This window comes from Coturnix japonica, chromosome 23 (assembly GCF_054131305.1).
Source record: "Coturnix japonica strain WE chromosome 23, WE-NBRP24, whole genome shotgun sequence".
NCBI classification, from domain to species: Eukaryota; Metazoa; Chordata; class Aves; order Galliformes; family Phasianidae; genus Coturnix; species Coturnix japonica.
The window spans coordinates 2,612,200-2,624,419 of record NC_140685.1 but is presented as its reverse complement, the minus strand read 5'-3'; the positions used below and the strand labels follow the sequence as shown (position 1 = coordinate 2,624,419).

At 50.6% G+C, this 12,220-nt stretch overlaps 1 protein-coding gene across 6 annotated transcripts in view; it reads left to right on the top strand.

Moving 5' to 3' along the window:
- The window catches only part of STX8 (syntaxin 8), a 69,493-nt gene that overhangs the window by 36,997 nt on the left and 20,276 nt on the right, over positions 1-12,220 (top strand). For 3 of the 6 annotated variants that reach the window (XR_014936743.1, XM_015879927.3, XM_015879930.2), the window contains one exon: positions 6,052-6,153. Coding sequence is in view for 5 of the 6 variants with exons in the window: in XM_015879927.3 (XP_015735413.2) it covers positions 6,052-6,153 (102 nt within the window). In the remaining variant the exon portion in view is untranslated. Of the gene's footprint in view, positions 1-6,051; positions 6,154-7,883; positions 8,042-8,491; positions 8,843-12,220 lie in introns of those variants that run through there. The other 3 variants (XM_015879931.3, XM_015879929.2, XM_015879928.3) reach the window with 3 other exon arrangements.

Sequence of the window (12,220 nt, the reverse complement as noted above, 5' to 3'; positions counted from 1 at the left end):
ACCAAGCCCTTTGCTTTCTGCAGCTTGTACCGATTAATCACTCCTGCTCCTTGTAATGGATGAACTGGGGGATGGAGAAGGCCGTGGAGGAGTAGCTGGGTGAGGGCTCCTCTGAGCAGCAGCCTCCCCTAGCTCAGCACAGAGCCGTGGGCATGCAGCCACACCAAACACGCTGTTCAGTCACAGCCACATCTGCAGGAATCCATGGGAGGGATGGGAAAGGTTGGCCCAGTGTTGGCTGCAAGGAAGGGGGAAGGAAGCAAAACTTGAGCTGGGGCTGCCCAGGACGCGGCATTTTATCTGTGGAAGTTGTTCTTCCCCCCTCCTTGTTGTTTTAATTTTAAGCACTTCTCAAAGCAAGCAGAACTTCTGTGGCTGCAGACATGAAGGTTTTGAACCTTTTTGTTTGCGTTGTGCCTCAGGTGAGGAGGAGCAGGTAGGAATGCTGCAGCAACACTACACTGAATATTCCTCCCTGCAGCTCAGCTGGTTCCTGGTGCCCGCTCTGAGCACACCGTCCCCATTGCTAATTGATTCCATTCAGCACTGATTCCAGAGGAGCCCAATGAAGTGTGTCAGCAGGAGATGAGTCCCAGGTGCCTGAGCTGACCTGAGCTCCATCAGCTGCCTCCAATAGTGTGGCCATGAAGCACTTGCAAGTCTGCTGGTTCCTCCTGTGATTGATAGACCGATTCTGAAGTGTCTTTCCTCCTTGTTAGTGATCCGAGAGGATAATGCCATGCAGCTGGCCGCAGCATGATGCTCTTGTGCTGGATGCCGTGATGCTCAGTTGGCTTGGACCCAGCGCCAATGGCTGCTAAAAAGGCAGATTTGTTTTATAGCATATTTTAGTGTAAAGAAGCAAACAGAGCCTTCCTTCCTCTGGGGGTGAGGACAAGTGGCTGTGCACAAGCTGTGGTACAGCCGTGTCCTTCACGCTGGATGCCTTGAGCTCACTGCCCTGTGCTTAGAAAAGGAATTGGAAGGGAAGGAACCTGCAGTGTTTAACCCCATCCCTAAAGTCAGCATCACATCAGCACGTTGAGCGGTATTCCCTTTTTGCTCCTCAAGTTGCACACCGTGTAATAGGTTTTTGGTCTCTCGTACACCGCTGGTCATTTTTTCCAGTCTCCCTTAATCTGTTTCAAAATGCAGAGCACTTCATATCCAGTTATGAAAGAACTCTCATTTTTGGGACTGTGGCAGCAATGAAGTGTTTCACTAACTTTTAAGCCTTGAAAACTGTGGCGGGTTGGAAGCAGTGCTGGAGTTAACACTTGGGGAACGGTTCAGCTGTGCCTTTTGGACAGAGCCTCCTTGAGCCTGCATCCTGCTGGGCACCACGGCCTGTGAATGGCTCCTAGAATGGACTGGGTTGAAAAAGACCACAATGATCATCCAGTTCCAACCCCCTGCTGTGTGCAGGGTCACCAACCAGCAGCCCAGGCTGCCCAGAGCCACATCCAGCCTGGCCTTGAATGCCTGCAGGGATGGGGCATCCACAGCCTCCTTGGGCAACCTGTTCCAGTGTGTCACCACCCTCTGGGTGAAAAAGCAATTCCCTGCTTTTCCCCCAGGAATGCTGGCTCCATCCATTGATAATCACTGCTCAAAGCTGTGTTAGAGCTGGGGCTGTCCTACAGGAATGCTGTGAGAAATGAGCTTTGAGTAACTCAGGACACCCCTCTGCTTGGGGTCATCCACCTGCACAGGGATGGCTATTGTGGGCTTCTCCTGTTGCCCCATTGCTCTGCAGTGTTACCTCCAGGCAGCACAGCAGAGAGTGGCTGCCATGCAGAAGTCCTGAATGCAGTATTTCAAAGACCAAGCTTAGGTTTTGGATCAGGGGAAAACAAACAAGAGCAGAGCTGGAATGAGCTTCTGTCCTTTCATTCCATGCCGCAGGCTTCCACAAAACAAACCTGCCGCAACAGGAGATGTGTTTTGATTGGCAGCCTGTTGTTGTATGAATGTGAGCAGCTTCCAGTGCTGTTGTGCTCAGGGCTTTGCTAGAGGTGCTTGATTTATGGCTGTTGTTCTGTCCCCCAGCAGTCTGACTTTCTGCTCAAAGCTCAGTCTGTCAAAAAGCAGTTACGTGGTGTTGTCCCTTCCTTCCTTTGCTGGAAGTGCTCACAGTGTGGCCTATACATTTTCACCTCCGTATAGCTGGAGTGCTCAGATTCCAGATTAGAATACAGGTGAACCACAGGATGATGGCAATTCCCTGGGGGCAGTGCATACTACAGGGACAGGAGGCAGCGTTCAGCAGTGCTGCACTGGGTGGCCGCGTCAGTCAGCCTTGAACACAGTGAGTAAAGGGATTTGTATCTTAGAGAATCACAGAGATTGGGAAAGATCTCCAAGATCAGCCAGTCCAACTGTCCACCTAGCACCAGTATTGCCCACATCCCTCAGTGCCACTTGTCCAAGCTTCATGAACACCCCCAGGGACAGTGACCCCACCACCTCCCTGTGCAGCCTGTGCCAGTGCATCACCACTCTTTCTGAATAGAAATTGTTGCTGATATCCAACCTAAAACCTCCCCCGGTGCAACTTGAGGCCATACAACTTGCTGGGAGCAAAGGGGAGGAACAGATAACCTGGCTTTGCGTCTCCTTTTGCTGAAGGAGACTTATCTCCTTCCAGATAACTGGCAGAGGATGCTGCAAGAGCTCTATCACATGCACAGTTACTGCCTGCCTTATATCACCGCGAGTTCTCAACACATCTGGGCTGAGAGTGCTTCCAGTAACATTAAAGCACGCTGTTTTGGTTGGCACACTGACACGGTGGTATATGCCAATTAGTAATGGCTCTTGGAAAGGGGCTGCTCGCAAACTCGCCCCAAACTATTCCCCAGAGAAATTATTCAATTAAGTACAACTAAAATTAATGTCCGTGGGTTTTGTTCTAATAAAACAAAAATAAGCAGCTGGAAAAGGGAAAACTTCTCAGTGTGTGCTTTTAAAACAACTCTCGCTAATAACTGTTTGCTGGGATCGGTGCTGCTGTTTGTTTTCTGTGCTGCTCTATGTGAAAAACCCGGTGAGCAGTTCTGCAGCTGATGGCCTGGAGCTGCTCCTGCTCACCAGTGTGCGATTCCAAACCACAGCTGCCTTCGAGAGGATGAGGTGCTGTGTTTGGCATGGCAGTGTCAGAGCTGGACACAGAGACAACTTTCCCCTTTCCTTTCCCCTTCCCCTTCCCCTTCACCTTCCCATTCCCCTTCCTCTTTCCCTTCCCCTTTCCCTTCCCCTTTCCCTTACCCTTACCCTTCCCATTCCCCTTCCCATTCCCCTTCCCTCCTCTTCTTCTTCCCCTCCCTTCCCCTCTCCTTCTCCTTCCCCTCCACCCCTTCTCCTTTCCTCCCCTTCTCTTCCCCTTTATTCCCTCTTTCCTTCCCCCTCCCTTCTCCTTCTCTTCCCCTTCTTCCCTTCCCCTCTTCCCCGTGGCTCATTACAAACCCATCCTTCCTGGGATGAAGATCCCTTTGGAACCCAGTTGGCCCCAGACACCATCAAACCCCTGGAAATTAGCAGAGCAGCAGAAATGTAAAGAGGAACACGATGGTTTGCTCCACTTTGGGAAGTGTTTTATGAAGTTCTGCCAAAACACAGATGAAACAGCATCGGTTGAGCTGGGAAAGATGGGGAAGGGCTCATCCTGGAAGCAGACTCCAAGGGAAGCAACAATGTCCTGGAGCAGTGCAGGGCAGAGGTTGGTGTGAGGGCAGTGATGTGGGGTTCCTGGAGCTGAGCTGAGAGCTGCTGCATTGCAGACCTCAAAAACCAGGTGCTGTCCACAGAGGTGCAGAGAGATTCCCATTCTTGGTGCTGTGGTTGTCACTGTTTCTCTCCTTGCAGCTGCCACATTGCACCAAGGTGCTTTGGCTTTCCGATGTGCGTACATTAGCTGCAGTCTTCATACCGCTGGCATCTTGAACAATGCTCACTTTCCTATTACCATGTAACTACAGGGTTTGGACGTATAGAGGTTGGCGTTTGATATATGATTCATTTCTTTGGTATTTACCTCCTCCTGAAGCACTGAGACCTGACGGAGGGAGGAAGGCTGCTTGGCTGCTGTGTTGAATTCCAGCCTTATTGTAGGGTATTATTTTTTTTCCTTTGCATAGCATAAAATGTTATGGCTTCAGCTCTCTCTGTGTTTTTCTTGAGGCTGACTGCAGTCTTCCAACACTCACAGTGGGAATCTACCATGGAGATGGGTTACACACTGATAAATGCTATTGAACAGTCTGTAATTGTGAACTCACTCAAGAAAGCTCTGGGAAGGAGGTGTTTGGTCAATTCGTGCTGCTCCACAGAGCACAGACCCCAGGCTGAGTGGGTTTCCCTCTGTGCTCCTTTGGTGCCTGGCTTTTGGGTTCCCTACAACAGACAGCGAGTGTGACCCAAAGGAGGGGTTACCAAAACCAAAATGAAGCTTTTTAGGTGTATTAGATAAAGCAGAATATCAGTGTAAAGCCATGTGTGAGGGTGGGAAGGAAGGGAACCTGGTTCTCCAGGTCATTGGCAGCCTGGACATTGGCATGTCATGCCAAGGAGCAATACTGAGAGCCACCAAAGGTCTTCAGTGCTCTTATGACTTTCCTATGTGGGGGTTTGCTCTGGCAGCAGCTCTGCCTACCTGAGAATCCACATCACTGCTTTTGCACATCCTGCATTCCCGTTGCCTTCCTTTAGCTTTGTAGCAGAGAAGAATCTCCATGCAGATGGAGCGTGGCAGAGCAGGGCTGGCCATGGTGCCGATGCTGTGCTGCTGGGTGCTGTGCCTGGGGCAGGAGCTGTATGCAGGTGGGTCTGCTTCAGGCACGATCCCTGCTGAGACCCTTTGGGCTAGGAAATGATAGGAAGTGTTCCTGTGCGCATCTGTGCTCATTTAGCTGTGTGTGCACCAGGATGTTTTCCAAGGAGGGTCTGATCAGCGCTGGCAAGGGAAAGGCTCTCATTTCCCAGGCGTGCTTATCACACTGTCCTTGACGGCGATGGGAACTTTCGGCACTTCTTTTCACTTAGAGGCAGCCCCGGCAGCCCGCCCTCACAGGCAGAGCTGAGCTGGTTTTCCCATGTGCTGAATCACACGGAACAGATAACGATTCCTCAAAGTGCTGCTGCCCTGCGGATGTGGGACCTGGGAAAGTGGGGTGGGATGAAACACCTGAACTGGGAACTGGGCACAGGAGATGCTGCAGCGCTGTGGGGCAGGATGGAGGGGTGTTCTTAGGAGGACCATGCTTAATTCTCTTAAATCTCCAGGAGGGTAAAACATCATTGAAATCTCCTCTGACTTTGGCACAATGTGCAGCTGTTGGAGCACGAGCTGATGCTGCAAAGTCAGTGCTGCATTATGGATGCATCCCTTGCAGACATGAGTTCCCCACCTGGAGCTGCCAGCAGGGTTTGGAAGCATGAGGGGGGTCCCATCAGTGCCATCACCTTGCTCCTGGCATAGAGGTCTGCAAAGTCAGGCTTGAAGGAGCACAGAATAACCTCCTCCAAAAAGATTTACCAGGACAGTGATCAATAGGTGCTGGCAGTGGAACCAGAGGAAAGCATTTGGCAATAGCGTTCAGCTTTTGGCTGCTGTCCTCCTCTCCATTTCTCAGGCACACAAAATCATTCCTACCTGCAGATAGGAAACCACCCAAACGCTGTGGGTTTGTGCTCCCAGGAACAAGCACCGTCTGCATATTGCAACTTGATTTAAGCATCGCAGTCAGCAAGAAGGAAATCTGGTGCCCTAATGTGGTTTTTCATTTTATGAGTTCAGAAAACCCCAGTCAATCAGCCCACCAGGCTCTTGGTCTGAGCCTTTACCCAGTCCTATTTCTGTGACACAAATAATGTCGTTTGGTGTGTGAGGCTGAGGGTGGGTTGCCTTGAAGTTTCCTTTCCCCTCGCTTAGAAATAGATGTAGGGGAAGTTTTGCTCGCTTCCCTTTCCCCTAAGGACTTTCTCCAGCTGCTTTCCCTGCTGGATCCTCAGGCCTGAGGGACTCAGGTTAATGTTGTGTTTCTCTTTCCCCAGAGATTATCGATGACCTCACGAATCTGGTGGAGAACACGGACAGCAGACTTCGCACTCAGACACGGCACGTGAAGATGGTGGACAGAAAGTCAACGTCCTGCGGTAGGAAATGAGCACAAAACACATGCTGTTACTAAATGGCAATGGCAGAAGTCCATATGTACAGTCCCTATGAAGGGAGGAAGCCACCTCTCCAACCTCCATGTGCCTTCAGCCAGTGCTGCAGGCTCGCTGCGTGTTGGTACTGTTAGCTTCCCTGTGCCATTTCACTCTGGTGTTGCACAATGTTCTGATGGGAAATTGTAGGACTGTGTGAAATTAGTGTGGTCCGTGTTAATGAGGTTTAAAAACTTGCTAGCTACCAGAAAGAAGAAACAGTCACAGCAGGGAATGGTGTCGCAGGGCGTTCCTGGTGGTGTCCTGCAGGAATGTGTCCCAACCCAATGGCACTCGGAGCTGCCAGACGTGAAATCTTCACATTGACACTTCCAAGTTGCATGCAGGCGAGCAGAGCTCCACCAGGCTGCCTGTTCCATAGCCAAAGCAAGGCTGTGCTCCCATCAGTGAGAGCTTGTTCTGTGCACGGGTTGCAGTGCTGGGTTTGCCTTTGGGAGGGCGCTGGGGGTGATGGCAGAAAACACACTGGCTTGTCCACCAGCTGGGTGAAGCGGAGCTTTCTGCCTGTGGCAGCTTCTGTTCTGTGCTGTGACAATGCAGAGGCAGCAGTGAGGGCACCAGCTCAGCAGCACGGAGGTGTCCCTCAGGCACTGAGGGTATATTTGAGGGATCGATTTGCTTCTCCATCACATTTAGCTTGTTGTAAGCCTGGCTGGTGCAAATTGAGGTCTGTGGTCTCTTCTAGAGGTTAAAGCAAACTCATGAGTGACAATTGTCACCAATTTCTCGTATTCCAAGTACAGACAGAGCTGAAGATGTGACTGCAGGGTTCGTGACTGATCATTTATTTCAGATCTCTAATGCTGACTCGAGATCGATTTGATTTAAAAATAGATGTGCTTGGATGATGTCAGGCGCCCTGTGCAGCCCCTCCATTCCTGCACCTGCACCCACGGTGGGACAAGAGGATGTCTGCTGGGAATGGCTTCTGTGTGTTGGGTGTTTCTAACCCTTTCTGTGCTCTTAATGCAAATGCAGAGCCCAACAATGCTGCTAGATAATGAGCCTGTCTCTTTAACTCTAAAGGCCGTGCTGGCTGCATTGGGGAATTCAAGAGGAGGAGGAGGATGGGAGAGGGGAAAGCTGGGAGGATCCCAGGCTGGATGCCTTGGGGGTGACCTCTCTCACCCTTTCAGCATTGAAAAACATTTTTCTTTAAGGGGTGGTGAGAAGCGATGCCTCTCAGTGCCTGCTCTGTGTGCTGCAATGGATCTTCCTGTGTTTGCATAACAATTTGGATATCCATGAACGCTGCATTGCCTCAGATAGCTGTTTTACCCCGCCTAATCCTGAGTTTCAGAACAGTGATACTGGAAGGCTCTGATGGCACCATTCCCATCCCTTTTCCAACCTTAAACCAGCAATTTTCAGTGCCAGGCCTATGAGGTCCAGTAAAACCCTCCCCATATGTAAGATCATGTCTTGAGCAAAGCAGCAGGAAGACGAGCATCAGCTGGGTGACTTCTCAGAGTGCATTTTTCCACTAACACTGTTTAAATTGATGAAACCATCAGTAACTGTTGGTTTTCTGCACTGCACATCAGTAATATGCTCAGCCCTGCACCCCACGTCAGTCCGGACCTGGATCTGTGTTGCTCCAGTGTCTGTTCCTGTGTTTCCTCACTTGAAATCTTCATCTTTTATTTTTCCCCCAGTAGTGGATGTGTTGGAGCAATGGGCTGCGGATCCAAGCAGAGCACCCTGGCATGAGCAGTGGAATAATCACCCTTTTATGAGCAGGAATGTAACACATTAATGGGCGTTCTTTGTTAGCAGCCAGTATAATAATAAAATCAAAGTATTACTGATGAAATCCAATTCCCATCAATATTTCAATGGCTCGCTCTCATGCAAACACCACTTGAGGCTTTGGGGCAGATTCAGGGATGGGTGTGACATCTTACAGCCCCACATCCCAGAGCAGGGAGCACAGACCTGGAGCTGCAGCCCAGCCCCACACTCCTGGCCGTTGCCTGCAGGTTGTGTCGGATGCCTTGTTGCATTTGCAGCTTGTTTGCAGTGACATTTCCCTGCCAGCTGTTGACAGTCTCACCCCGGGACGCTGCCCATGGAGTGTGGGCCGGTCTCCCTTGGTGGCCCCGGGCGGCCCCGCTCTGGTGGCAGTGGAAGTCCCATTGATTGCAGTGCAAGAATGGCCATGGAATAGTTTATGTGCCGTATTTATGAAATTATTGCTGAAAATCATCAGTCATCTGCAGGCAAATGCTTACACCCTGCTTGGCATTGTTTGATTTCCTTTCAGCGTCTGCCGGGCATTGAGATGGGATCTGAGGGCCTACATATTGCTGAGATTTCCGAAATTCATCTGCAGCTTTCACCAAACCATACACACAAGTCATCCATCAGATGCTGGGCTGCCTTCTCCAGGCCTGGCTGTGCCATTCGGGCACGGCTGTTTTGCCAGCGGCTCTTTGGGGTTTGTCTGCCTGTCCCCGTGTTCTCCCAGTTCATGTACCTTTGGGGGTTTGTTGTGCAGAACAACGCTCGTTAATCATTTCTCAATAACCTCTTTTATTAGAAGCCTCCAACCCTCAGGATGTCCTCTGAAGAACTGCATTGAAAAATAAACAAATACAAATATAATAACAAACAACTGGGAGTGGGATTCCAATTGAGGTGCTGGGGGAAAAACAAACGTGCCCCATAGGAAACCAATGACGTGGCACACGGCGTTGTCCCTTCACAATACAATCCACTCATATCCCTCCGTAGTTCTGGTTTGTTCTTGGTAGAGGTAGCCCAGCTGTGATCTCATCCATTCCTGTTCCTAGGAGGAAAAAATGTGTGGAAAGGAAATGTGTGGAGAGGAAAAGGACCGCCCCGACTGCTGCTGTCAGTGCTCCCAGCCCCGGGCTGCATCCTGTGCAGTGTTGAGCCTCCCTTGGCTCCAACATCAGCTCCCACCTGCAGCGTGGTACCTCAGCACTACCCATATCTGTACACAGCACGCAGTTTACAGCTCCCATCCATCCCCTTTTCCCCTGCTCCACCAGATGGCAATGCAATCCAGCTGCCTCCTGCTCCCCGTGCCCCCATCCCACATCTCCTGCAGTGCCGTGGCAGTGCCTGGCCCTGACCTTATCCCACATCACCCCAATACCTGAGTGAACTCAGTGCGAGTTCTCAGGAGGTCTCATAGTTTGAAAGCAGGGTATCCGAACCGTACAGGGTTTCCTCTAGAGAACAGTGATTCATGCATGCCAGGCCTCTCCTGCCGCCCTGTTTTAATGACTGCTTTTTGCCATGGGTTTAATTTGCAGTCAGGGCTGTGGAAGCAGTCGCTGGGGTTTGTTCCCCTGACACACACTGTGTGCTCACAGGAACAAGTGCTGTCCTTTCTTTGGAGCAGTGCAGTCATGAGGTCAGCCTTTCCTGCCTGCTGCTTTCTGGGATTCCTCCCCTCTGTATTTGCTCAGAGCCTCCTGGATGGGACAAACCCCTGCCCTGGCAGCTCTATTTTCCTGCTTTATATTTTCCCCCTTTCTTCATTTTCTCCCGTAAAGCACTGATGTGTTGACAAGCTTGTTCTGGGCTGTTGCTGCTGTGAGAAAACTTTGCAAAGGAGTGATTTCTTCCTCTCCCCTAGCTCCTATTTGCTCCATGTGATAACACAGCCTGGAGAAGGGCTGTGCCAGCAGCATGCTGTGTGTGCTGTGGGGGGACATGCTGCTGTGCTCCCCCTCACCCCGCTGTGCCCACAGCTGAGCAGGGCTGACATTAGCAGGAGGTGGAGGTCACAGAGATAGGCTCTTCCTCCAGGTCCACCTGGCCATGTCTCCTCGTTAGCAGAGAGACCCAATTAAGGGTTCCAATGAGGAGGAGAACGCAGGGGGAGCTGCGTTCATTAGACGTAGAGGAAACCTCAAAGCAGAAGAGCTTAGGGATGTGGCAGAAGTGGGGCTCGTTAATTATGTTAATAGGGCAGCTTTTGAAACAGGCCTGGCGGTTTTGGTGCTGAGCTATTCTGAGACTCCTGTTTGCTGTCTTACCATCTTGTTTTCCCAAAAGATGAACGGCCTCTCCCTCCTTCAGTAGCTCAGAGGCCCAGAGGAGCCACGTCCTCATGCGTTCAGTGTCGTTCATTGAAGCATTCGGCTTAAATCTGCTCGTGTTGAGACATTGAGGTGGATCAGCTGATTGGAGGTGCTGGATCTAAACACACAACAACAGCCTTAGAGCAACACCAGGGGTTGGAGCTGCTGCCCTGCTGCCCAGGTGAGGGGCTCAGCACTCCCTGCTGTTGTAACTGCATTGAGCACTGAAGGACGGGAGGAGCCTTCTGGGTCATAGCATCACTTCAAGATAGATTTCCCAGAACAAGCTTGTTTCTTCCCCCCCATTACTCCTATTGGGAACTCACTGTGGTCATAAACTTATCCGCAGCCTAAACTTGTCAGGGCTACTTCATTTAGCCCTCGTGCAGCCCTTGTTCTGTTGTGCCTTGAATAGTCCTTTCCTCTTTTTTATATTACTCCCCCAGATGTGTGTGTAAAGATCACTCAGCATTCCCCCTTTGCTTTGTTTCTGGGGCTGGACAAGCATCATTACATTTAAATCTACTAAAATAACCTCTGTTCTGACAAGCCCTTCTTTTGTGCTTCTTCCTACTTGAATTTTTACCTCTCTTACACTATGCCCGACGTGTCCCAGCAGCGCTCTGGTTGTGCTGGAGATCTCCCTGCACCTTTCTCATTCATAAGCATTTTCCACCTGAGTTCACTGTCATTCCAGCTCATGACAAAACATAGGTGGTTGTCTCACTCGTGTGCCTTCCCCTCCTGTCCTGTCAGGTTCAGCTTTCTCTATTTATCTTCATAGTCACCCATTTTTGGTCTCCCAGCTCTCCTCCGTACCGACAGCTCTTTCCAGCTTTGTGTCATCAACACGTTTCATTAGCACACTTACTTTCTGTGCCAAGGTCATTAATAAAACCATTTAATAAGATCAGCCTCCGGTCCGTTCCTCGAGGAGCTCAGCCAGTGACCTCCATCCATCCCAATCCCTCTTTCAACGCCGCTTTGCCTTTCACCACTTCCTGCCCTTACAGTTCTGCTAATCCCTGCTTTTTTTCATGTCATCATTTCCCACATGGCTCTGCATCACACCCTCAGCCAAAGTCTGCGTGGATAGGATCCATCACACTTCCTTTGTCTAGAAAATTCATTATCTTACCGGCCTAACCTGATTAGCTCTGTTTGATCTGATTTCCCTTCTGAACATTCCCATTGTTTTCTACCCTGTTTACCATTTAGCTTCATGCTCTAATTAGTCTTTCTGCAGTTTGCTCTGCAGCCCTCATCCTGCTGGGGTTAATCAAGGAGGCTCTAAATGCTCGCATCACTTTTTCTCTTCTTCCACGGTGCCAGATCTGCTCTGCTCCCCACTGCTGGGCAGGCACCCTGGTTTGGGTGCAGCAGGAGCCACTGCTTTCCATGCTGCTCTGCGTTGGGGTTTGTACCCACATAGGTTTGGAGGTGCTCACTTGGAATGGAGTGACTTGAAGCATCATTCCTCCTGGCCTCACCAACCACCTGGTTCCCTGTGACACCCAGCCCAGCTCAACGTGCTGAAAATACAGCAGTGTCGTCTCAATGCTCAGACCCCGTTAATACCCCCAAATCATCTGCTCTTTGGGAGCTGATCCCCGCGTGTAAGACACCATAAAGATGGGAGAGGAAGCCGGAGGGTGGCACTTCTGGGGCTCATTTGCAGCACACAAATCAGGCACAGGTTCAAGCCTGAAGCTGGGAGGTAGCAACCAGTTTGAATGCCCCCCCGTTGGGAAGCACCTAATGTGCCAGAGAGGGAGAAGGGGGGGGGGGCATGAAGAGGAGAGCCAACAGCAGCAGACATCTTCTTAATTACATTTGCATATGCAGCTGTTCAAACAGCTCCAACTTCATCAGTGCTTGTTCATACCTATCAGGAGATTTAGAGCAGCTGCTGTCAGCCCATGTAGCAATATTGCACC